This window comes from Oncorhynchus mykiss, chromosome 2, assembly GCF_013265735.2.
Source record: "Oncorhynchus mykiss isolate Arlee chromosome 2, USDA_OmykA_1.1, whole genome shotgun sequence".
Classification (NCBI taxonomy): Eukaryota; Metazoa; Chordata; class Actinopteri; order Salmoniformes; family Salmonidae; genus Oncorhynchus; species Oncorhynchus mykiss.
In genome coordinates this window covers 30,873,488-30,897,042 of record NC_048566.1, presented here as the reverse complement: position 1 = coordinate 30,897,042, position 23,555 = coordinate 30,873,488, and the positions used below count along the sequence as shown (strand labels likewise).

General features: G+C 40.6%; 2 protein-coding genes and 2 non-coding genes across 6 annotated transcripts; 3 read left to right on the top strand and 1 right to left on the bottom strand.

The window, feature by feature from the left end:
• Nucleotides 1–702: 702 nt before the first annotated feature.
• c2h8orf37 (chromosome 2 C8orf37 homolog) lies at nt 703–7,228 on the top strand. 2 transcript variants are annotated; one of them, XR_002468109.2, is made up of 8 exons: nt 703–1,237; nt 1,524–1,620; nt 1,924–1,973; nt 2,421–2,486; nt 3,001–3,096; nt 4,343–4,496; nt 5,534–5,608; nt 7,162–7,228. XR_002468109.2 is itself a non-coding variant. In XM_021558578.2 (7 exons), the coding sequence occupies exons 1-7, from the start codon at nt 1,056–1,058 to the stop codon at nt 5,552–5,554; spliced, it is 666 nt and encodes a 221-aa protein (XP_021414253.2). In that variant the 5' UTR covers nt 703–1,055; the 3' UTR covers nt 5,555–7,102. The 2 variants fall into 2 exon arrangements, 1 of the variants encoding a protein (XP_021414253.2); XM_021558578.2 differs by lacking the exon at nt 7,162–7,228 and having other exon boundaries at nt 5,534–7,102.
• trnas-aga lies at nt 819–900 on the top strand. The gene has a single exon. It is a non-coding gene; the product is annotated as a tRNA-Ser (tRNA).
• On the top strand, nt 2,081–2,162 carry trnas-aga. Its single transcript has one exon. It is a non-coding gene; the product is annotated as a tRNA-Ser (tRNA).
• LOC110534689 (T-cell differentiation antigen CD6) lies at nt 5,657–23,310 on the bottom strand. 2 transcript variants are annotated; one of them, XM_036945585.1, is made up of 13 exons: nt 23,111–23,310; nt 18,224–18,304; nt 16,894–17,193; nt 16,310–16,624; nt 13,533–13,592; nt 13,244–13,390; nt 12,599–12,712; nt 12,356–12,472; nt 12,066–12,212; nt 11,737–11,820; nt 11,486–11,620; nt 9,551–9,652; nt 5,657–5,894 (listed from the first exon to the last, which is right to left on the bottom strand). In XM_036945585.1, the coding sequence occupies exons 1-13, from the start codon at nt 23,160–23,162 to the stop codon at nt 5,752–5,754; spliced, it is 1,797 nt and encodes a 598-aa protein (XP_036801480.1). In that variant the 5' UTR covers nt 23,163–23,310; the 3' UTR covers nt 5,657–5,751. The 2 variants fall into 2 exon arrangements, with proteins under 2 accessions (XP_036801480.1, XP_036801482.1); XM_036945587.1 differs by having other exon boundaries at nt 13,244–13,387.
• Nucleotides 23,311–23,555: the final 245 nt, after the last annotated feature.

Below are 23,555 nucleotides of genomic sequence, written 5' to 3'. Positions count from 1 at the left end.
CAGGGGCAGAACGACAGATTTGTACCTTGTCAGCTCGGGGATTTGAACTTGCAACCTTCCGGTTACTAGTCCAACGCTTTAACCACTAGGAGGTGCGACCAATCTCCTGTGTTTTCTGTTTAAACAATAAGTAAGGATTGCGCCTTGGGGTCTCCCTTGGTGACAGGCAGTGGCTGAGACAGCAGATTTTCTGACTTTTTACACTGCACTCTTTGAGAGAGGTAGTTAGCAAACCAGGCCAAAGACCCCTCAGACACTAATACTCCTTAGCCGCCCACAAGAATGGAATGGTCTACCGTATCAAAAGCTTTGGCCAAGTCAATAAAAATAGCAGCACAACATTGCTTAGAATCAAGGGCAATGGTGACATCACTGAGGACCTTTAAGGTTGCAGTGACACATCCATAACCTGAGCCGAAAAACCAGATTGCATACCAGAGAGAATACTATAGACATCAAGAAAGCCAGTCAATTGATTATTGACAAGTTTTCCAACACTTTTGATAAACAGGAAAAATAGTTAGGATCAGCTTGATCTTCCCTTTGGCGATATACCACAATCCCCCGAGGTGCCTTATTGCTATTTTTATTTATTTATTATTTAACTAGGCAAATCAGTTAAGAACAAATTCGTATTTTCAATGAAGGCCTACACCTGCCAAACCCGGATGACGCAGGGCTGCCGGTTGTGATACAGCCTGGAAAAAATGGTTACCAATGTAATTTGAGTTTTGCTAAAACACAATATCAGTCAGTGTCTGATATATTTGTAATTTTATGTTGGCTATTACCGGTTTTTGTCTCCAATAATATCAGCAGTTGTCGTGGCCGAGTGGTTAAGGCGATGGACTAGAAATCCATTGGGATCTTCCCGCGCAGGTTCGAATCCTGCCGACAACGTGATTTTTTCTCCTGTGATTGGTAATGCCCAGGCGTTTACATTGTATCATAGATAGCCAGTATCTTGTATCACTACACATAAATCGCTAGCTACACGGTATCAATCTTTACCTACTTGAAATGAGGTTACGCCTGTCAATCAAGCACTCCTGTTCATGACAACAGTCAATAAGCAGCAGTACCCTGAAGCTATGGCGGACGATTTGGACGAATTGCTAGATGAGGTTGAAACAAAGTTCTGTCGCAATGTTTCATTGACGCCACAACTTCAAGCTCCCTCAGATTTATCGACGGCTGGGAAATGTTTAACGCAAACTGGGAAAGAAAGAAAACACTGGTGCGTAGTAAAATGCAAGTGTCAACCGGCTAACGTTAACGATAGCTAACGTTAGTACGGGGGAATGGACTAAAGTTAGCAAGCAAGGTTAGCAAACCAAGTTGTTGACCATGACTGACACAGTGGAAGCTTATGCAACGTAACTAACGACAATAGCTATGTAACGTAGTTGCAAACGCCAGCCTTCCTAAAATGCATTGTTATTTAATCAAGCATGTTAGCTAAATCACGTAGTTAGCTATGTAACGTTAGCTTGCTAAAACTGTTCCTCGCTTCACACCGTCAGCACCACTGACGATACACCCAGAAAAACGGACAGCGAAGATATAGATGCCCTTCTCGAGGACATACTTGACGATGATTTCGATTCCCTTGCGCTAAACGTGAGTAAATAACCTTAGCTACATCGCCTTGCAATGTTGAATGCAGTTTTTTGTTTTTGCTAACAGCATCTACTGTCCAGTAGTAGTAGCTAGCTAAAGTTAGCTGTCTGGATATCACACGGATGTATTAGCTAGCTATAATGAGATAAATATAAGGCTATATTTGATTGTTTTTAGCCTGTTTCCAATGGATAGGTTGCTATCATCTTTGTCCTTCTGACTCCAATGCATTAGCTAACGTTACATTGCAAAAGGGCTGGCCCGTAGGTGGTCTCATATTTGCTTAACTCTACACAATTGCAGACTGGACAGCTTCCTAAAATGACGAAGACATTGCCACAGTCCACAAGAAAGTAAGTTTTCTTACAACCCTATTAAAAAAAACATTTTTAAAAAACAACATAACTTATTCATGCAAACATAGTTAGTTGTCCTGGCTGAGTCGTCGAACGTGTAGGCAGTTGTCGTGGCCGAGTGGTTAAGGCGATAGACTAGAAATCTATTGGGATCTTCCCGCGCAGGTTCGAATCCTGCCGACAACGGTTTGTTTTGTGTTGCAGCCTGTTGAATCACATGTCATACTGCAAAAAGTCAATGTGTTCATATGACGTTATTATTGAGGCATCTGTATATCTCTGTTGCATGCAGTCAATGTAATTGTATGTTTTACAGTTGTCATTATTTTAGGCAGACCAAAATGGTCATTCACGGGGAGCCGTAAAATCTAGTAGTGAGCCTTTGGTAAAGCATGTATTTGATAAAAGCTCTCTTTTGATCCCCATTTGTTCTTATGTGAGCAGGTGCTGCCCAGTTTTCCTTGGTGGAAGCTCCATTGCAAATGGTGTAGGAACAGCTGTTTCACAAAGGTAAAAGTGCTGTTTAATTGTTGTGCAGGGATCATCAACTGGATTCAGCCGAGGGCCATTTTTTTTCTTGAGAGGATGGTCAGGAGGCCAGAACATAATTATGGATAATTAGTCAACTGCAATTTGATTGCAAGAAGCCCAAACCGACATAATATTTAACTACAACAGACTAATTTCAAACCCTGCTTTCATTTTGTGTATGATCACATACTGTATCTCTCTATATTATGCGTGGGAATTCTTTGGATCAGATTTCCTAAATTAAAATCACTTGGTTGGTGCTGATTTGCTGGTGTTTTTACAGTCTTATGTCCAACAATACAATTATAAAATGTATTTACTTATTTTGCTCAAAAAACGCTGGAGACCAAATAAAATCACCTAAGGGCCGCCAGTTGGGGAACCCTGTTGTAATTGTGTGCGTGTGTGTGTGTGTGTGTGTGTGTGTGTGTGTGTGTGTGTGAAAGCATGGATCACATTTTAATTTGACTCACTGTTTAACATGTGCTGACAGGTCGTGTGATCAGCTGAGATGTATCTCCTGTGACTTTCGGGTGGCCATGTTTGACGATCATGAATGGGACCCCTCTTGTGATTACCTCTTCTTCAGGTGAGCCTCCTTTCATTGGGCCCAATGTATCTTTATGGGGTAACAAACTATTTGCGGAATTTAAATATTGTTATTATCTTGAAACAAGTTGGAAGTTGATACAGAAAACAAAATCCCACATTTCTCAGATTTGAACAGAAGAGGGCAGTGTAAACCTTTTTATTTTGGGACTTCGTGAAAATAAACTGGAATAATCTTCATTTGATTCTTAATGTAAAATACCTTTTAAGTGGGGATTGTGACTTTAACCTTGATTGATATCCACCTGTTCAGAAAAACAGGTAACCTTTTGCCAAAGTGGTTTAATTTAAAACGTTTTTTAACCGTGCTCTGAGATCGGTGCATGGCAGATAGGAATTTCATAGGACAACTGGTACTAGTGGATGGAGACAGACATTAGAAAGGCAGTCAAACAACACAACAATGCCACCTTGGGTGCCTCTCTGGTTCAATATTGTGTTGTTTCACTGACAGAGAGCTTGTCCATGATAACAAAGACTGACACTTAAGCTTAGTTAAGGAAGTGAAGTGGAAGACCTCATAGCAGTAGCGGTGTGAGTATGCAGGCATTGGTATTTGGTGCTCTTAACACCAAGACAGTAATTAAATTCTTCTAGGCTACACGAATTTGATACAATTGGTGAGAGTTGACTTGAAATGCAAACTAAGAAAGACAACAGACAGAAGGGCTGTGCTCATATGGGAGAAAAACATTTTAAAATAGAAAAACAAAGAAGGCTATCTCAACCACAATGTTGTTGGTGTTTTGGTGCACGTTCCAAGCATGTGTGTTTTGCTGTCGGTGTTATCACAGCAGTGAACTAATTATCTGTTCTGGTGGACACTTGGGTGGTTTCAGGCTTTGTGCTGACGTATAGAGGTTACTAAGTGTCTGAGAGCCCAGGGCTCCTCTACAAGACATGGGGATTCATTTATCATTCAAATGTGCTTGTTAAATGCAACGTAATGTATTGTGCAAATGATGCTTCCACTCAGATTAATTCCTTCAGCTGTAAATTACAGGTTAACTCTTGAATATGTGTGATGTTTCCAATCATTCCACAATCTTTCAGGGGTTCTTGGAGGCTGGTTTTGTTCCATGCACATGACCAACTTAAATAATCAAGTACTTTGTGAATTTAGTACTACTTATCCTATCTATAACTCTACATACCAATACTGTGAGAGATATTCACCTACTGCTCATTGCTTAGCTAACCAGCCTTGTCTCTTTGTATCTCTGCAGGAACAACATGCCAGACTGTCAGAAGCTGCGGGCTAAGCTGAGGAGAAGAAAAGGGGCGCGGGCGTACGCCTGCCAGTGTAGCTGGCACTCTGCTCGAGACCTCAACGACCTGAGAGAACAGCACCAGCTCAAGTGGGTCTGTGGGAAGCATGAAGTATGACAGCCTTCTCTCTATCACACACACACACACACACCATCACTTTGCAGTTACTTGAAAACCAATGTCCTCTTGTTATAGACATCCCAACACACATTTTTTCTGCCTTGAGAATGATGTAGGTCTTTCTCTGCATTACATTTAGTGTGTTCTGGGTTTAAATGTAAATGAACAAGGTAGGTCTTCTGCTATCTTTAGAGATGTGATTTTAGCTAGCTCAGTTTTAAGAGCAGGTATATGCCAGACCATACTTGTGTGAAAACGGTACTTAGGAAAGATGAGGCTAAATTGAATAGAGTCTTTTATGTATAAAATAAAAATAGTAATGAAGACATTCCATTATCTGGTAGTATTTCATATACAATGCTGTTACATGCTTTTCTGTAGCCTTTCCTTCTCTGTCTTAGTTTCTAATTCCCTTGTCCTTTTGTTTATTTCCTCTTCTGTCCCTTTGAGTCAAATGCATTCTCTGTTTTAAGGGATTTCTGATCTTACCATTCATGTATTGTGTATAGTATGAAGGTGAGGTTAGTGTGAAGTTAAATGACCCTAACCTTTCCTGTTGCATCTGTGCTAGACATTTAGAAGAAAAAAAACATTAAACATAAAATAATCACTTCACTCTGACAGTCTAGTAGTTGATACTTTATAAATGAATGATAATCAAATTAAGTAGTCTGTGGATAGTTTATTAAATATCTACTAATTCTACTAATCCCAAAAAAAAGCTTAACTTCCAAAGACATTTGTTGTGATAGCCCAGTCAGAAGTATATATTTTAGATTGCAAAACATGTGCTCATATTATGTACAAAGCATCTGCATATGTGTTTATACACTAGACTATTCACATAAAGTCTTAGTTGAATAAATGTTGTATGCACTTCATTTTTGTTGCTTTTTCTCCCTGATAATATTAACACAATTGAATTTCAAGTTTAAAAAGTTTGACTGTGCTTTGTGTGGCTCAGGTCACCGTATGAATCAATATCAGTGACAGTGCTGTTTGTTCACAATGCTGGTCATTCTGTGCAGTGGAGAAGCGAAGGTGGTTAAGACCGTTGGGCCAGTAACCGAAAGGTCGCTGGTTTGAATCCACACGCTAACGAGGTGAGAAAAAAAATATGTCTGCGCTCTTGAGCAAGGCAATTAAACATAATTGCTCCTGTTTGTCTTTCTGGATAATAACAACTGCTAATATGTAAATGACTCTGTTTTATAGTTCTCACTTCACTGCTATGTTTGATGAAATGCTAGTAATTTGTTATGTCATCGTAGTCACTGTCAGAAAGAGACTGGTCCGGGTCTTCTTTCACAGTAGCATCACCAATCCCCTCTTCATCTTGGACTTCTATGTTCTCATAAAGCTCAGAGGAAGATGAGCTGCTTGAATCTTCTGTATAAAGGATTCACATTACCATTTACATACATCCACAATAAGCTACATGTTTTCAGCAATTTGCATCTACAATACCTTCAGAAAGTATTTACACCCATTGACTTTTTCCATATTATGTTGTTACACAGCCTTAATTTAAAATGGATTAAATTTAGATTTTGTGTCACTGGCCTACACACAATACCCCATAATGTCAAAGTGGAATTATGTTTGTAGCAACAGTATGTGCAATAATAGTGTTCAACATGATGTTTGAATGACTACCACACGCAATTATCTGTAAGGTCCCTCAGTAAAGCAGTGAACTTCAAACCGATTCAACTTCAAAGACATTCAAGGTTTCCCATTGCCTCGTAAAGAAGGGCACCTATTGGTAGATGGGGAAAAATAAAAAAGCACACATGGAATATCCCTTTGAGAATAGTGAAGTTTTTCATGACACTTTGGATGGTGTATCAATATACCCAGTCACTACAAAGATACATCCTTCCTACTCAGTTGCCGAAGAGGAAGGAAACCGCTAAGGGATTTCACCATGAGGCCAATGGTAACTTTAAAACAGTTACAGAGTTTAATGACTGTGATGGGAGAAAATTGAGGATAGATTAACAACATACTCCACAATACTAACCTAAATGGGGGAAAAAAGGAAACCTGTACAGAATAAATATATTTCAAAACATGCATCCTGTTTGCAATAAGGCACTAAAGTAAAACTGCAAAACATGTGACAAAGAAATTAACTTTATGTCCTAAATACAGAGTGTTATGTTTGGGATAAATCCAACACTTCACTGAGTACCACTCTTCATTTTGTCAAGTATGGTGGTTGCATCATGTTAAGGGTATGCTTGTCATCAGCAAGGAGTAGAGAGTTTTTTAGGATAAAAATAAACAGAATTGAGCCAAGCACAGGCAAAATACTAGAGGAAAACCTGGTTCAGTCTGCTTTTCAATAGACACAGGGAGACAAATTCACCTTTCAGCAGGACAAAAACCTAAAACACAAGGCAAAATATACATTGGCCTAGTTAAAGTTTTGATTTAAATTGGCTTAAATATATGGCATGACTTGGAAATTGTCACACCCTGATCTGTTTCACCTATCCGTGTGCTTGTCTCCACCCCCTCCAGGTGTCACCCATCTTCCCCTGGGTATTTAAACTTGTGTTTTCTGTCTGTCTGTTGTCAGTTTGTCTTGTATGTTCCAAGTCAACCAGTGTGTTTTCCCTGTGGTCGTGCCTTTTCTATTCTCTTTTACTAGTCCTCCCGGTTTTGACTCTTGCCTGTTTTCTGGACTTTACCCACCTGCCTGACCATTCTGCCTGCCCTGACCTCGAGCCTGCCTGCCACACTGTACCTCCTGGACTCTGAACTGGTTTTGACCTTTTGCCTCTCCACGACCATTCTCTTGCCTACCCCTTTTGGATTATTAATAAATATCAAAGACTCAAACTATCTGCCTCCTGTGTCTGCATCTGGGTCTCGCCTTTTGCCCTTATAGAAATGGCTGTCTAGCAATGATAAACAACCAACTTGACAGAGCTTGACTGTAATCACTGCCAAAGGTGATTCTAACATGTATTAACTCGGGTGTGAATACTTATTTAAATAGATATTTTTTTTAAATCAAATATTTCTAAAAACATGTTTTCACTTTTGTCATTATGGAGTATGTGTTTTTAATTAGTTTTATCCATTTTGAATTCAGACTGTAACAACTAAGTCAAAAGGGTATGACTACTTTATGAAGGCAATGTACATTACAGACAGTACATGACTCTAGAATCTACTGCACAGTTGTGATCCATGTAGGGGAATACAGGTACTTGGTGCTGCCATTGAACATGACTTAATGTCAAGGACTAGGCTTAATCTTTCTCAAGGGAACGTACCCTTAATCGTAATGCATCAATGTTTGAACATTTTAATCACCCCTTTGCATGAACGGCATAGCCACAGCAAATAGTGGTGCTGCAGCACCCCCTAATAAATTGAAATGAAGTCATAAATAATACATAAAAATCACAATTAGAGAACTAGGGCTTAATTACTCCTGTATGAGTAGAGAAAAATACTCTTCTTTACTCACAGTTGCATAGCAGCCTAGGCCTACTCCCAACCGAAAGCCTGTGACTTGTCAATGTGATTTTGTTTAACTGACTCTCCATCTGTATATTTGGTTAATTCTCTGGCTGGGCAAATAAGTAGAGGTGGTAACTCATCTATTTGTTTGCTCATCTATCACTGATTAGAAACATTTAGCATGCAGTAATGTGCCTTACATCAAGCGTAGGCCTATTGTTATGCTCAATAGCGAATAGGCAACTCCAAAAGCCTACAGAGGTTGTGAAATATGAACAGGAGACTCATGCTTTTGAAAATATAGATTGCTATTATTCTCTTATCAGTATCATGATGAAGATACTCTCAATGTAAGACCCTACGCCTGCTCCCTATCAAAGCGGAGGGAGGGTAGAAAAGAGATGAAACGTGGATGAAAAAAGCATGGGCTTGCCTTGGGCTCTGTTTCAAAATCACTTTTTTTTATATGACAGCAGTTCCACACGTTGCTGTGATGCAAGTTGTGTGGGAAAAATATGATGTCTTTTATTCTGTTATATTTCATTATAGTCTCAGCCTACTACAAAATATATGTGTGTTGACTGTGATCAGTGTAGCCCAAGTGTCTTGTCTGTTTAAGGAACAAAATAACTTGATTGTATATGCATGGCGCAGCCATGTAGCCTATCGGCTGCACAGACCAGTAACATCATTCATCTCAAAATATGCCATTCTATTATTTTGAAAATAAATTGTATTGGTCCTATAATGTTTCTTAGGACCTGCCAAAAAACTCATTAATTCTGGATTTCTTTGTGGTGGTGTATATTTAATTTATTTATTAGAACAGACATCCACCCACATCTACTCCCACTCCTAATTATGCCGGCATGTGCATGGGAGATATATAAGGCTTATCTCTGCAATAATGTGGTAAAAATGGGACTGTGAATTGGGTCTGTAAAACATTTGCCAGATAAATAAATAAAAATACAGGCAAAATGCCTTAAAGTCTGTCTATAACGGGTATTAGTGTCTGTAATCTAACCGACTCTGTCATTCTGAGGTGTAGCTCTCCATAGCTTAATGGCAGATTAGAGTAAAAAACAGAGCCAGGCAATTTCCTCCATCTGAATGAGGACCGTCTCTCTCTTCAACTCTCTCTCCCTCCTCTCTGTTGGATTCAAGCATGTGCCTGCCAGAAATACTACCCTTTCCATTATTCACTATGATAGTAAATCTGGCGAAAACTAAAGGAATTAAATACAATTTAAATCCTCACAGATGTTTATGCCCCATACCCAATGGCTCCATCTGTCAGACTACCTTAACTCTTTGAATTTAGTTTTGACACAACTTGAAATCACATTGGCTTATAAACGTAAAGAAACCTTTGAATATGATTTGTTCTGTTTCTTTCAGAGATTACACCGATGGCGCCAAATTAATTTGGCAGGTTTTGAAACACAATATGACACAAGAAAGGGGACTGAGAATTAGTCTCTGCAGGGAACATTACACGGTTCAATGGAAATTCGGTCCACCTTTGAAACACACATGCACAGACTCATCAGAAATGTATCAGGTACCTTGATTTTGACTGCTCAGTAGGTGGCAGTTGCTGTTCACAGGCTGTTGCTGATCCTGGTGTGCACTGGTTGATTGCACAGGGGAATGTGTATAGGTGTTCTCTGAGGAGAAAATTAGAAAATGTGCTCCCAATGAAGTAATGAATTACTAATCTACATACAGTGCCTTGCGAAAGTATTCGGCCCCCTTGAACTTTGCGACCTTTTGCCACATTTCAGGCTTCAAACATAAAGATATAAAACTGTATTTTTTTGTGAAGAATCAACAACAAGTGGGACACAATCATGAAGTGGAACGACATTTATTGGATATTTCAAACTTTTTTAACAAATCAAAAACTGAAAAATTGGGCGTGCAAAATTATTCAGCCCCTTTACTTTCAGTGCAGCAAACTCTCTCCAGAAGTTCAGTGAGGATCTCTGAATGATCCAATGTTGACCTAAATGACTAATGATGATAAATACAATCCACCTGTGTGTAATCAAGTCTCCGTATAAATGCACCTGCACTGTGATAGTCTCAGAGGTCCGTTAAAAGCGCAGAGAGCATCATGAAGAACAAGGAACACACCAGGCAGGTCCGAGATACTGTTGTGAAGAAGTTTAAAGCCGGATTTGGATACAAAAATATTTCCCAAGCTTTAAACATCCCAAGGAGCACTGTGCAAGCGATAATATTGAAATGGAAGGAGTATCAGACCACTGCAAATCTACCAAGACCTGGCCGTCCCTCTAAACTTTCAGCTCATACAAGGAGAAGACTGATCAGAGATGCAGCCAAGAGGCCCATGATCACTCTGGATGAACTGCAGAGATCTACAGCTGAGGTGGGAGACTCTGTCCATAGGACAACAATCAGTCGTATATTGCACAAATCTGGCCTTTATGGAAGAGTGGCAAGAAGAAAGCCATTTCTTAAAGATATCCATAAAAAGTGTTGTTTAAAGTTTGCCACAAGCCACCTGGGAGACACACCAAACATGTGGAAGAAGGTGCTCTGGTCAGATGAAACCAAAATTGAACTTTTTGGCAACAATGCAAAACGTTATGTTTGGCGTAAAAGCAACACAGCTCATCACCCTGAACACACCATACCCACTGTCAAACATGGTGGTGGCAGCATCATGGTTTGGGCCTGCTTTTCTTCAGCAGGGACAGGGAAGATGGTTAAAATTGATGGGAAGATGGATGGAGCCAAATACAGGACCATTCTGAAAGAAAACCTGATGGAGTCTGCAAAAGACCTGAGACTGGGACAGAGATTTGTCTTCCAACAAGACAATGATCCAAAACATAAAGCAAAATCTACAATGGAATGGTTCAAAAATAAGCATATCCAGGTGTTAGAATGGCCAAGTCAAAGTCCAGACCTGAATCCAATCGAGAATCTGTGGAAAGAACTGAAAACTGCTGTTCACAAATGCTCTCCATCCAACCTCAATGAGCTCGAGCTGTTTTGCAAGGAGGAATGGGAAAAAAATTCAGTCTCTCGATGTGCAAAACTGATAGACATACCCCAAGCGACTTACAGCTGTAATCGCAGCAAAAGGTGGCGCTACAAAGTATTAACTTAAGGGGGCTGAATAATTTTGCATGCCCAATTTTTCCGTTTTTGATTTGTTAAAAGTTTTAAATATCCAATAAATGTCGTTCCACTTCATGATTGTGTCCCACTTGTTGTTGATTCTTCACAAAAAAATACAGTTTTATATCTTTATGTTTGAAGCCTGAAATGTGGCAAAAGGTCGCAAAGTTCAAGGGGGCCGAATACTTTCGCAAGGAACTGTATTTTCTCCCCAAAACTTTCAAGACAATACTTTCATGTACTGTTCTGTAGTGCAAAAAGCCTTTGCTGTTGTGTCTACCCCATCCAGTGCTTAGACACAGCCAGATGAATTGTGTGTTGTTGTTCCTGTGTATTTGACTTGAACGGACCTGACTGTAGATGCTGTTCCACTGCCATCCCCACGTTGTAGTAGGATTCCCCTGATGTTGTACTACTACTCGATCCCAAGGATGGCTCTCTTCCACATATCAAGTCTGTGAGGGCAGTTTCTCTCAAATCTGGACCTGGGTGGTTAGCATTCCACACAGTTACTCTGTTATCGTTGATTCATGAGAATGGATTTCATAGATGCACTGACTGAGTCTGTTGCAGCATTTGCCATTGAGCATTTTGGACTGACCTGAGTCCAGCAGCTCCTTCTCCAGTGTCTCAATGTTCTCATAGCATTCCCCAGAAGACGTGCTGGATGACACCAGCGAATGCACTGGACATACAAATGGTTGTTAGTGTTAGTATGTTACGATAGGGCTCTTATTCAACTTTTCTGTCACCATGGCAAGTTTCAGCAAATTATACCTTTTCCGATTCCTTGTCCTGCAAACGGTTGTTGAAAAGTCTCAGATTTTAAGTGGACATTATGTCCTTTTAGGACTAAGAAGAAACCTGTCGGACATGGACACAATATGATCATGGTAAAAATCTGGTTCACCCCACCCGACAGTAACTTACGACTTTGGGTGGCAGGGTTTTTTCTCTCAATGCCGTTGATTGTCTCAGCAACAATATTATATTTCTCAGGAGCGTCAGAAGTCTCTGCTGTCTGCGTGGTTTCCCATGGCTCTCTGCTTGTGCCTACTCCATTGTCAAGGACCCTGACTAATGAAAACATAAAAGGCCATTTGGTTGGCACTGTGAGTGAGTCCTTGGACCACTTTCTCCCTTAATAGCCATGTGTCACTTCCCATCTTTTTTTCTTTTAGAATTACACTATTTATCCAAAACTATAAAGATGAACTGACCAAGTGCAGTAGCCATGGCAACAGAGGGTTGGTCATTGAAGTCATAGTTTTCATAGTCAGAGTCACATGAGGCATCGGTGTCATTCTGAGTGGGTTGTTGGGAAAGGTACTGTGGAGCTGCATGAAAGGTCACATAGAGAAAATGTATTCTGACAAATGGGACACTTGAACTAATAAGACATTTCCTGAAATTGCAAGTAACTAATGGGCACAGAGAGGACAAGTGCATCAGTAGGAACTCACTGTAATCAGCTGTGTCTGTGGTGACTGTGAGGAGGTTGACTCTCTCCCCTCGGTCAGTGTGTTGAGACTGGATGGACAGCAGGCGGCCATCTTGTCTTTGGTGAACCAGAAGTGCTAGTAATGAAGGGAAAGTTTTGCCTTTGAAACTTCTCTTTACCGAAACTAGGATAATAGATTTGTTGGCCTTTGTTGTCTTTGATGTTGGACAAGAAAAAAAGGACAATACATCTCAAAACCAATTAAATGTTTTAATTAGACCGCCGTCACATATGGCACATATTCAAAGCATTATCATCCCTGTGAAATAAAATATGCTGCTTTTTTAAGTTGGTGTGAAAACAACACTGGTGGTGGGACTCTCTTAATGAGCAATCAACCAACCCAGGGGTATGAATACTGTTCCAGTTGAGTGATTTGCTTTGTGTACTGTATTGAATCACATTGCATTGTGTTGTTGTATTATCATAATTGGCAAACCATTGAGAAGAATATGTAATACCCTTCAGACAAAGCAGTTTCTCAGTGTTAATTACTGCTCATTGATGATAGCATGTTTGTTGTTGTTGGTGTGAACAAATGGGAAGAGTGACAGTTGAGTATGAGGCAATGAAAGAGAAAGAAAAATGGAGAAAAACAATGACTCACCAGCTCTCCTCCTGTAAGACAGGAAGAGTGAAGCATTGGAGAGGAGTGTGAGGAGGAGGGCTATAGACAATGCGATGCAGCCCCAGACAGCAGCTGCTGGAGGAGAGGACCGGCTCTCTGCACTGGTGACTAGTAGAACTGAGTCTGCTGGAAACAAGAACAAATCATAGTGCAGAGTACAGACCAAATAACAAATTCTTCTTGACATGTTCTAATGAGCAGAGCAGACACTCTTGGTGTATTATTACACAGATGGAGGGTCATGTGTGCCAGCATCTATTGAATGTACCTGTGGTTGAAGTCTGGGTGTTCTGTTCTGCCGTCTCGTTGCCTGGTTGAGATGGAATTCCTGTCAGGGAAATCGAAAAGTCCTAGAGGTGTTAGAGAACTAGAATGTATAACAGATGCATGGCTCACTTCTCCTGAGTAATCAAGGCACTCTTGTTTGAAAGACGGGTAAAAAGGTTTGTTTAAACAAAAACATTTGCTAAAAAATTGAAAATCCAAGAGGACTTGTGTTTGTCCATCTGTGTATCTAATGATCTACTGAATCAATATCTGACTCTTATTCAAGAGTCATTTGGCAATTACTGCAAGGAATGTGTGTGTTTTCTCTTAAAAAATGTACTTGAAATGTGTAGGACTCCCAGATTGATGGATGTAGCCTTCTGAGTAGGCCTACATAATAAACTTGATAGTAGGCCTACATAATAAATCACTTGAGGTGTTCGAAATGAATCGGAAACATGGTCAACAAATGTGCTGGTTGATAAAATACCTGTATTTATGGGAAAGATGTTTGAAAATGGTATTTTGTTCTTAAATGATATTGTAATGGTAGAGTTATGTCCTTCATGGAGTTGTTCGGGAAGGTCTGCTCAATCCAAGAGTACAACCAATTGATTACAGCATTGCCCCAAAAATGGAGGAGGCGGGTGGCAGCGGGAGGAGGTAGGGAACTGGTCTGTCTGTCCAATATAAAGAATCATGACTGGATGACTGGAGGAGGCAGGTGGCAGCGGGAGGAGGTAGGGAACTGGTCTGTCTGTCCAATATAAATAATCAAAACTGGCGGAGGAATAAAAATAGCATAAATAGGAAAGTATACCAGTTTCATTTGAGGACCAGGATGTTGACAACTATGCCATACAGATTGCAAAATAGTTGGGAAGAGATTTTTGATGTACTGATTCCATGGTACAGGGTGTTTGGGTTGAAATATAAAACAACGCAAGATTCAAGACTTTGTGTTTTTCAACTAAAAATATTATATAGAATTCTTGCCACTAACAAAATATTGAATATTTGGGGCATAAAATCATCGAAGCTCTGCAGATTTTGTTGTGAGGATACAGAATCAATAGACCATTTATTTTGGTATTGCCCTCAGGTAGTCTGTTTCTGGTCTCAGGTTCAGGAATGGCTGAAAATGCATAGCATTGATCTAAAACTGACCCTAGAAATAGTACTGTTAGGAGATCTGGAGAGACCGGGTCAGTCAATTACTAATATACTAACATTCTTAGTAAAAGTATTTATCTTCAACTCGCAATCTGTAGATTCTATTCGATTAGATAGATTGAAATTGTACATTAAACATCATAGCATAGTTGAAAGATATGTGTTGCGTAGAAACACGAAGTGGGTGGCCAGCAGAGATAGATGGGATGGACAGAGGGAAGCTGAGGGTTGGGATGTGGAACTGGACACAAGTGGGATTGGAGTTGCTGTGTGAGAGAGAGAATGATGGGATGGACAGAGGGAAGCTGAGGGTTGGGATGTGGAACTGGAGATAAATGGGAGTGGAGTTGCTGTGTGAGAGAGAGAATGATGGTCAAAAGATAAAGGGGAAAAAAAGTAAAAATAAAACATAATAAAAGTACATTTGAATGACGCTAATTGGCAGTGTTTTTACAACTAATGCCGGTTTGCCTGAGGCTGATGCCGTGAAGGTGTTTGTACACATGCATATACACACACTCTCATTCAAATGAACACATACAAGAACACACACACATACATGTAATTGTGCCAGACATGCACACAAACATATAAAGTAGGCATTGCTGTTATGATTTCAGTTGTTCTTGATGTCCTTTGTTTTAAATTTAATATTTAAAAAATAAATAATTTGCATTGTTGCTTGCTGTTTTCTTCTGTCTCTTCCTCTCTTTCTCTTTAGTTCATTCTCTTGGTTGTTGGTGCATTGGAGTTGGGGGGGGGGGGGGGCACGAATGGTTGAGGGACAGCTATTGGGGAACTGTGGGGGGATCTTGGAGGTTTCGGATTTCACATCTAATTTAGATGCAAGATTTAAAACCCATGGAAGTGCCAAACAACTGTTGTTATGTTGAGGTCAAGGCAGTTTGGATGTTTTCTCACCAAGGAACTCTTGAACTTGGCTCCCAGGTTGAACATCTTTCATTGAGGATCTTCCTCAGACAGAGCTGTTGCGACGTGGTATTGACATGGTTTGTCTACTTTCTGAGTGACATGCATTACTTTGGCCTGTGTGTTTTTGTGCTGCCTGTGTGTTTCATCTTCTTTTCCCGTTAATAAAAATAACAATAATTAATATGCAAAGCAGCTGTCTCTTTTCGGCTTATGACCTTTCACATCACCTGATCTCTGCATTACTGTAGGAGGATTTGAAGCTTGTTCGTCAGTATCAGTGTTGAGCGTGACTGAGACTTTGCTATCCATTCAGACATGCTGATAAGGTCACGAGCCAAATCATTCTTGATTCGCAATCATCAGAACCCTGATTGTCGACAGCGTTTAGCATGCTGAAAATCAGCGCTAAGATGATGGGGACTTGGTTCGCCACCAAGACACCGGATGTTCAGTCATGGTAACGTGTTTTACATGTTATTACTGCACTATCCATATTCAGACTAATCTAAGGAGAATATACACACATCATGTAACAGCATAGCTATTTTAAGTAGTGGACATGACATTGACTTAGCTTCTATTCACATTTAAAATGTTTTTAAATGACATGATTGTGAATACAGTAACTGACAATGATAATATTATAGAATAATATGATAGCTGCAGGCTTACCTGAACAAACCACTGCAGCGTCCTCTTTGTGTCCACAGTCGTTGACTGTCCCCATGGAGGGACACTCCCATAGGTTCCTCTCGCTCCCCCCACAGTTCACCTCATCTAAGAGAACCAGACCAACACCCGCTTCAAAGGACCCGTCCTGCCCGCTCACATTCAGGGCAGAGCCACAGCCCAATTGGGCACAGACCACGCCCCCATCTCTCAGGTCCCAACTATCGTCACACACCGTTCCCCATTTTTCCTCTCTCCACAACTCCACCCGTCCTTCACAGTGGTGTGAGCCTCCAACCAATCGCACGGCCTGGTGCCCTGAGGAATGGACAGATCAACCAATCAGTTCATAGATAATCAGTTAACCTCGATAGAAGTTGGGCCTCACTCATCATTAAAAAGCAGCTTGAAAATGGAATCGCGCTGGAAGGAGGAACTTGTTGCAAAGCGTCCACAAAACACTTGGAGAGCCATCCATACGATGGTTCTCCATTGCATGCAATTTGCAGGCGTTACTGCAACAACGTGTTTGTGGTTGCTCAAGATGCTTGCCGATCCAAGCATAAGCTTTGCAATGACGGTCTTACCACAGGTTATCTCAGTCAGGTTAGAGCAGTCTGTGTATGAGAGCTCTGTACAGTTCTCCACCAGTAGGTCTCTGTAGACACACTGGCTCAGACACGTTGAGCTGGAGTAGTTTAATGTAGCTGTGCCATTCTGTCGGCGCTCGTACACTGCCCCGCAGCTCAGGTTGGTGCATATGTCCTCCACCACTTTGGCCCACTCTGCAGACCCAAGGTCAAAGGTCACTGGCCTCCACAGCCCTCGATGGAGCACCTCGACAACCCCAGAGCAGTGCTGAGATAGCCTGGGGGGGTGAGATATGGCTGGAGGGATGGAGAGATGCAGAATCAATATGAGAATGAATACAGATGACTGTTTACATTTCCCCATGTAGTGTAGTCACATGTACAGTACATGTTATACAGCATAATACACACACATACCCAGACACATTGAATGCCCTAGCTGTTTGTTGGCCTATCGGTTTCTGTGCTATTTGCAGATGTTCAGCAGAGCAGCCACATCCTGTGAGTCATGTCCTGTGGAAATGTCACTGGGTGGTGAATTCGAAGGGGGACACTGAAGTCGACCAACCTGATTCTAGAAACACCACGGGACCAAATACTCTCAGTGGTTTCAAACCATGTGACACTGGAGCCTTTGGTTCTGCATTTCACTCTTCAGTCTTCACTTTTTTCCCTGTTTAAATGTGGTGGATGGAATTGCACTTCATTGAGGTTCAACAAATAGAGAATGAAAACCAGGTTAATGTAGTATGATTATAACTGAATAACTGATTGATAGTATTTTCCTTAATAACCTGACTCCACTGGACCATTTGATATCCTCTATGACACGAATGACAATTGACCCATTATTTTTATTTTATGTTTGTGTGGGATGTTCCTCCCACTTTGCACTAGTGGAGCCTTACGCATCACCATCACCCTGGGAACAATGAAAATATCGTCTCACTATGGCTTAATTGCTGGTGACCTGTATCATTATAGTAAAAAAAAAAGCCTTTGCCTCGTCTCATTTCGATCTCAGTATAATGACTTGTGAGCAATCAAGTTTTCTGCAGGATCGTTGCTTGAGGTTGTGTCTCCTCCCTCTAAGAAGCACACAGACACCTTACCCATTCATCCCTCTATTTTTGCACCTAGCAATTTGACTGGATGGGCACGAGGGATTGGAATTTGGGGTTTAGGAAGGAATTAGGTGTGGTATTCAGAGAGTAAGATCGATGTAGATTGCAGTGGCCTCCGGAACCAAATGAAGCTTGATTGGAGGCTCGGGTTCTGAGGATCTTTTTAGCATAATACCAACCATTTAAATAAAACTGGAACTCACTTAGATTGGATGTCTGCTGCTCATCAGTCTCTCTCGACCCAGAGAAGTTCCCCGGAACAGAGTGGTCTTCATTTAGAAAGGCTGAAATATGACAAACAACAACAACAAACTAAACTAAGATAAATGAAACATTATTGTAGTTATGTGTAGATGGGAGTATTCATGCAACTGTCCAATCAGTTATTTCAGCCAACTTCATGTTGCCAATGCTATATGAAGCCCAGGGCACATACATTACAAACAAGTTATTGAATTTGGCTCTAAGTAGAATCATCTTTTCCATTTTGTAAACTGTCTGTTGGTGGTATTTCAAGGTGGCTACACAATATTCCCATTAGAAGGATATAATATGGAGTCTGTAAATCACAATATTTACACTGGTTTTCACAACAGCTATTATCAACTGCCTCAATTGGTTAATTTAGTTGTTAGATGGGTATGCCATGAATAACATCTGTGGCTCATTGTTGAATTAATCGATGCAGATAATGCATCATCTTTGTCAAGCAAAATAATAGTTTGTTCATGCTTTAACCCATGTCACAGCTCTCCTCCTCAGAAAGCAATTCATTTTGAACTATCACTTCGTTTATGTATCACTCTGTGACAAACTAGTGAGTCATACAAAAACAATTACGCTTCAGCCAATCATTGTTGACTATGATTGGTTGAATTTGAATTCCCTGCACTTTTATGTTGCTTCAAGCGGCCTTTGAATTTTAGCTAGCTAGTGTTCGATGAATCGTATTGGTTGTTGCAGTAAACACCTTACATTGGGAAGTAAAGTAATCCTCTGTAGGATTATGCAGCATTTAGCCTACACCTAGTTGGCATCACTACGGTCAGCCCCTTTTTGTAGGATTATGCAGCATATAGCCTACACCTAATTGGCATCACTAGGGTCAGACCCTTTTTGTAGGATTATGCAGCATTTAGCCTACACCTAATTGGCATCACTACGGTCAGCCCCTTTTTGTAGGATTATGCAGCATTTAGCCTACACCTAGTTGGCATCACTACGGTCAGCCCCTTTTTGTAGGATTATGCAGCATTTAGCCTACACCTAATTGGCATCACTACGGTCAGCCCCTTTTTGTAGGATTATGCAGCATTTAGCCTACACCTAATTGGCATCACTAGGGTCAGCCCCTTTTTGTAGGATTATGCAGCATTTAGCCTACACCTAGTTGGCATCACTACGGTCAGCCCCTTTTTGTAGGATTATGCAGCATTTAGCCTACACTTAATTGGCATCACTAGGGTCAGCCCCTTTTTGTAGGATTATGCAGCATTTAGCCTACACCTAATTGGCATCACTAGGGTCAGCCCCTTTTTGTAGGATTATGCAGCATTTAGCCTACACCTAGTTGGCATCACTACGGTCAGCCCCTTTTTGTAGGATTATGCAGCATTTAGCCTACACTTAATTGGCATCACTAGGGTCAGCCCCTTTTTGTAGGATTATGCAGCATTTAGCCTACACCTAATTGGCATCACTAGGGTCAGCCCCTTTTTGTAGGATTATGCAGCATTTAGCCTACACTTAATTGGCATCACTAGGGTCAGCCCCTTTTTGTAGGATTATGCAGCATTTAGCCTACACTTAATTGGCATCACTACGGTCAGCCCCTTTTTGTAGGATTATGCAGCATTTAGCCTACACCTAATTGGCATCACTAGGGTCAGCCCCTTTTTGTAGGATTATGCAGCATTTAGCCTACACCTAGTTGGCATCACTACGGTCAGCCCCTTTTTGTAGGATTATGCAGCATTTAGCCTACACTTAATTGGCATCACTAGGGTCAGCCCCTTTTTGTAGGATTATGCAGCATTTAGCCTACACCTAATTGGCATCACTAGGGTCAGCCCCTTTTTGTAGGATTATGCAGCATTTAGCCTACACCTAGTTGGCATCACTACGGTCAGCCCCTTTTTGTAGGATTATGCAGCATTTAGCCTACACTTAATTGGCATCACTAGGGTCAGCCCCTTTTTGTAGGATTATGCAGCATTTAGCCTACACCTAATTGGCATCACTAGGGTCAGCCCCTTTTTGTAGGATTATGCAGCATTTAGCCTACACTTAATTGGCATCACTAGGGTCAGCCCCTTTTTGTAGGATTATGCAGCATTTAGCCTACACTTAATTGGCATCACTAGGGTCAGCCCCTTTTTGTAGGATTATGCAGCATTTAGCCTACACCTAATTGGCATCACTACGGTCAGCCCCTTTTTGTATGAATATTTTATTATTTGCTTGAACACACCAACGCGTGGTGTCAACAAGTAGAATAAAACGACATGCTCTTGTACATTCAGACATGAATAAGAAGCAAACAGAAATTCATTAAAAAATATGGTGATGTAGAAGCATAATAAAAAACCAAATGTGACTCCACTGCAGACTATTTTGATGTGCATATCTTCAGTATTATCCAACAACTCGTACAAACAATTCTAAAATACATTTGATGCTGTGTTTGATGTGCATAGAGTACAACCGTCATACTTTCCATCAAAAGAGCCACTGAAAATAATATAATTGAATACAATCAAAGTCGAAATATTAACATCCTTTTACAGTGGATTAGTGATAAGGTTCCTTCTATTAAAGATTGGCATAAGATACTATTTGAATGGGTGCCTCTGGAATATCTGACATGTACATTGCATTCTAAAACAGACCAGTTCTACAAAGTATGGGAACCTTATCTAAATTACCTAGAACCCGAGGTATCAGCTATTATGCTGCAAGGATTCTCTTAGAATGGCGGGGATCTATGTATTTCAGAACTACACTGTACGTTCCATGTGTGGAACCTAACCTCTTGGTTTAAACTGAGCTTTTTTGTTTAATTTCTATTTGTAAGTTTGTTTAAAATGTATGTATTGAGAGACGCAATGATGGGGATGGGGTGAGAGAAGCACCGAGCGGGAAGAGGGAAATGGTGTACGTATGTATGGGTGTGTGTGGTATGTATGTATGTATGTGTGTGTATGTATGTGCATGTGCGTATATATGTGTATATGCATGAGTGTATGTATATGTATGTGTGTGTGTATATACAGTGCCTTGCGAAAGTATTCGGCCCCCTTGAACTTTGCCACCTTTTGCCACATTTCAGGCTTCAAATATAAAGATATAAAACTGTATTTTTTTGTGAAGAATCAACAACAAGTGGGACACAATCATGAAGTGGAACGACATTTATTGGATATTTCAAACTTTTTTGACAAATCAAAAACTGAAAAATTGGGCGTGCAAAATTATTCAGCCCCCTTAAGTTAATACTTTGTAGCGCCACCTTTTGCTGCGATTACAGCTGTAAGTCGCTTGGGGTATGTCTCTATTAGTTTTGCACATCGAGAGACTGACATTTTTTCCCATTCCTCCTTGCAAAACAGCTCGAGCTCAGTGAGGTTGGATGGAGAGCATTTGTGAACAGCAGTTTTCAGTTCTTTCCACAGATTCTCGATTGGATTCAGGTCTGGACTTTGACTTGGCCATTCTAACACCTGGATATGTTTATTTTTGAACCATTCCATTGTAGATTTTGCTTTATGTTTTGGATCATTGTCTTGTTGGAAGACAAATCTCCGTCCCAGTCTCAGGTCTTTTGCAGACTCCATCAGGTTTTCTTCCAGAATGGTCCTGTATTTGGCTCCATCCATCTTCCCATCAATTTTAACCATCTTCCCTGTCCCTGCTGAAGAAAAGCAGGCCCAAGCCATGATGCTGCCACCACCATGTTTGACAGTGGGGATGGTGTGTTCAGCTGTGTTGCTTTTACGCCAAACATAACGTTTGCATTGTTGCCAGAAAGTTCCATTTTGGTTTCATCTGACCAGAGCACCTTCTTCCACGTTTGGTGTGTCTCCCAGGTGGCTTGTGGCAAACTTTAAACAACACTTTTTATGGATATCTTTAAGAAATGGCTTTCTTCTTGCCACTCTTCCATAAAGGCCAGATTTGTGCAATATACGACTGATTGTTGTCCTATGGACAGAGTCTCCCACCTCAGCTGTAGATCTCTGCAGTTCATCCAGAGTGATCATGGGCCTCTTGGCTGCATCTCTGATCAGTCTTCTCCTTGTATGAGCTGAAAGTTTAGAGGGACGGCCAGGTCTTGGTAGATTTGCAGTGGTCTGATACTCCTTCCATTTCAATATTATCGCTTGCACAGTGCTCCTTGGGATGTTTAAAGCTTGGGAAATATTTTTGTATTCAAATCCGGCTTTAAACTTCTTCACAACAGTATCTCGGACCTGCCTGGTGTGTTCCTTGTTCTTCATGATGCTCTCTGCGCTTTTGACGGACCTCTGAGACTATAACAGTGCAGGTGCATTTATACGGAGACTTGATTACACACAGGTTGATTGTATTTATCATCATTAGTCATTTAGGTCAACATTGGATCATTCAGAGATCCTCACTGAACTTCTGGAGAGAGTTTGCTGCACTGAAAGTAAAGGGGCTGAATAATTTTGCACGCCCAATTTTTCAGTTTTTGATTTGTTAAAAAAGTTTGAAATATCCAATAAATGTCGTTCCACTTCATGATTGTGTCCCACTTGTTGTTGATTCTTCACAAAAAAATACAGTTTTATATCTTTATGTTTGAAGCCTGAAATGTGGCAAAAGGTCGCAAAGTTCAAGGGGGCCGAATACTTTCGCAAGGCACTGTATATATATATATATATATATATATATATATATATATATATATATATATATATATATATATATGCGTAGATATGTGTAAGTGAGTGCTGTTTTTTGTGTGTTTTTTTTTGTGTGCTTTGTCTCTGTTGGTGAAAATTGTGAAATTCCAATAAAAATACTGTTACAAAAAAAAAGAATCTAAATATTAGATTAAACTGTGTTACCTTGAGAGAGGACCAGAACTGGCAGAAGTATTGTCGTCCTGAACAATTCCATCTCACAGAAAACAGTCAGGCCGGGGTCCTTTGAGCATACTCCTCAACAGAAACAACTTTGTTCTTTTAATATTAATAACAATCAAATGAAAAATAATGCACGTTACTGATCTTATCATGAGTCAAGCAGTGTGCTATATGTCAGAACTTGTGTACTCACTCTATTTCTGTTTGCACTGCTGCAACTTGTGGTTTCCATGAGCACAAAATCAAATGACACAAAATCAAATAGGCTTCTGTCTGTAGAGCACACTACTTTCTCAGACACATAGACTGGCTGTGAGATACACCCACTGCCGTACACACAACTACAAGAGGTTCAATTGTTGACTAACACCCTGAACTGTCATGTTGTGTCTTGTCTCTGTCCTTTCCCTTCACCCTGTCTCCCTCT

What these genes read in the sequence shown, in the direction of transcription:
- c2h8orf37 (XM_021558578.2), top strand. Translation starts at nt 1,056, where the DNA reads ATGACAACAGTCAATAAGCAGCAGTACCCTGAAGCTATGGCGGACGAT. An exon ending in GGGAAAGAAAGAAAACACTG is followed by an intron (nt 1,238 to 1,523) that starts GTGCGTAGTAAA and finishes TCACACCGTCAG; the next exon opens with CACCACTGACGATACACCCA. An exon ending in TTGCCACAGTCCACAAGAAA is followed by an intron (nt 1,974 to 2,420) that starts GTAAGTTTTCTT and finishes TTATGTGAGCAG; the next exon opens with GTGCTGCCCAGTTTTCCTTG.
- LOC110534689 (XM_036945585.1), bottom strand. Translation starts at nt 23,162, where the DNA reads ATGGAATTGTTCAGGACGACAATACTTCTGCCAGTTCTGGTCCTCTCT. An exon ending in AGTTCTGGTCCTCTCTCAAG is followed by an intron (nt 18,305 to 23,110) that starts GTAACACAGTTT and finishes GTCATATTTCAG; the next exon opens with CCTTTCTAAATGAAGACCAC. An exon ending in TGCCATGGCTACTGCACTTG is followed by an intron (nt 12,213 to 12,355) that starts GTCAGTTCATCT and finishes TGTTTTCATTAG; the next exon opens with TCAGGGTCCTTGACAATGGA.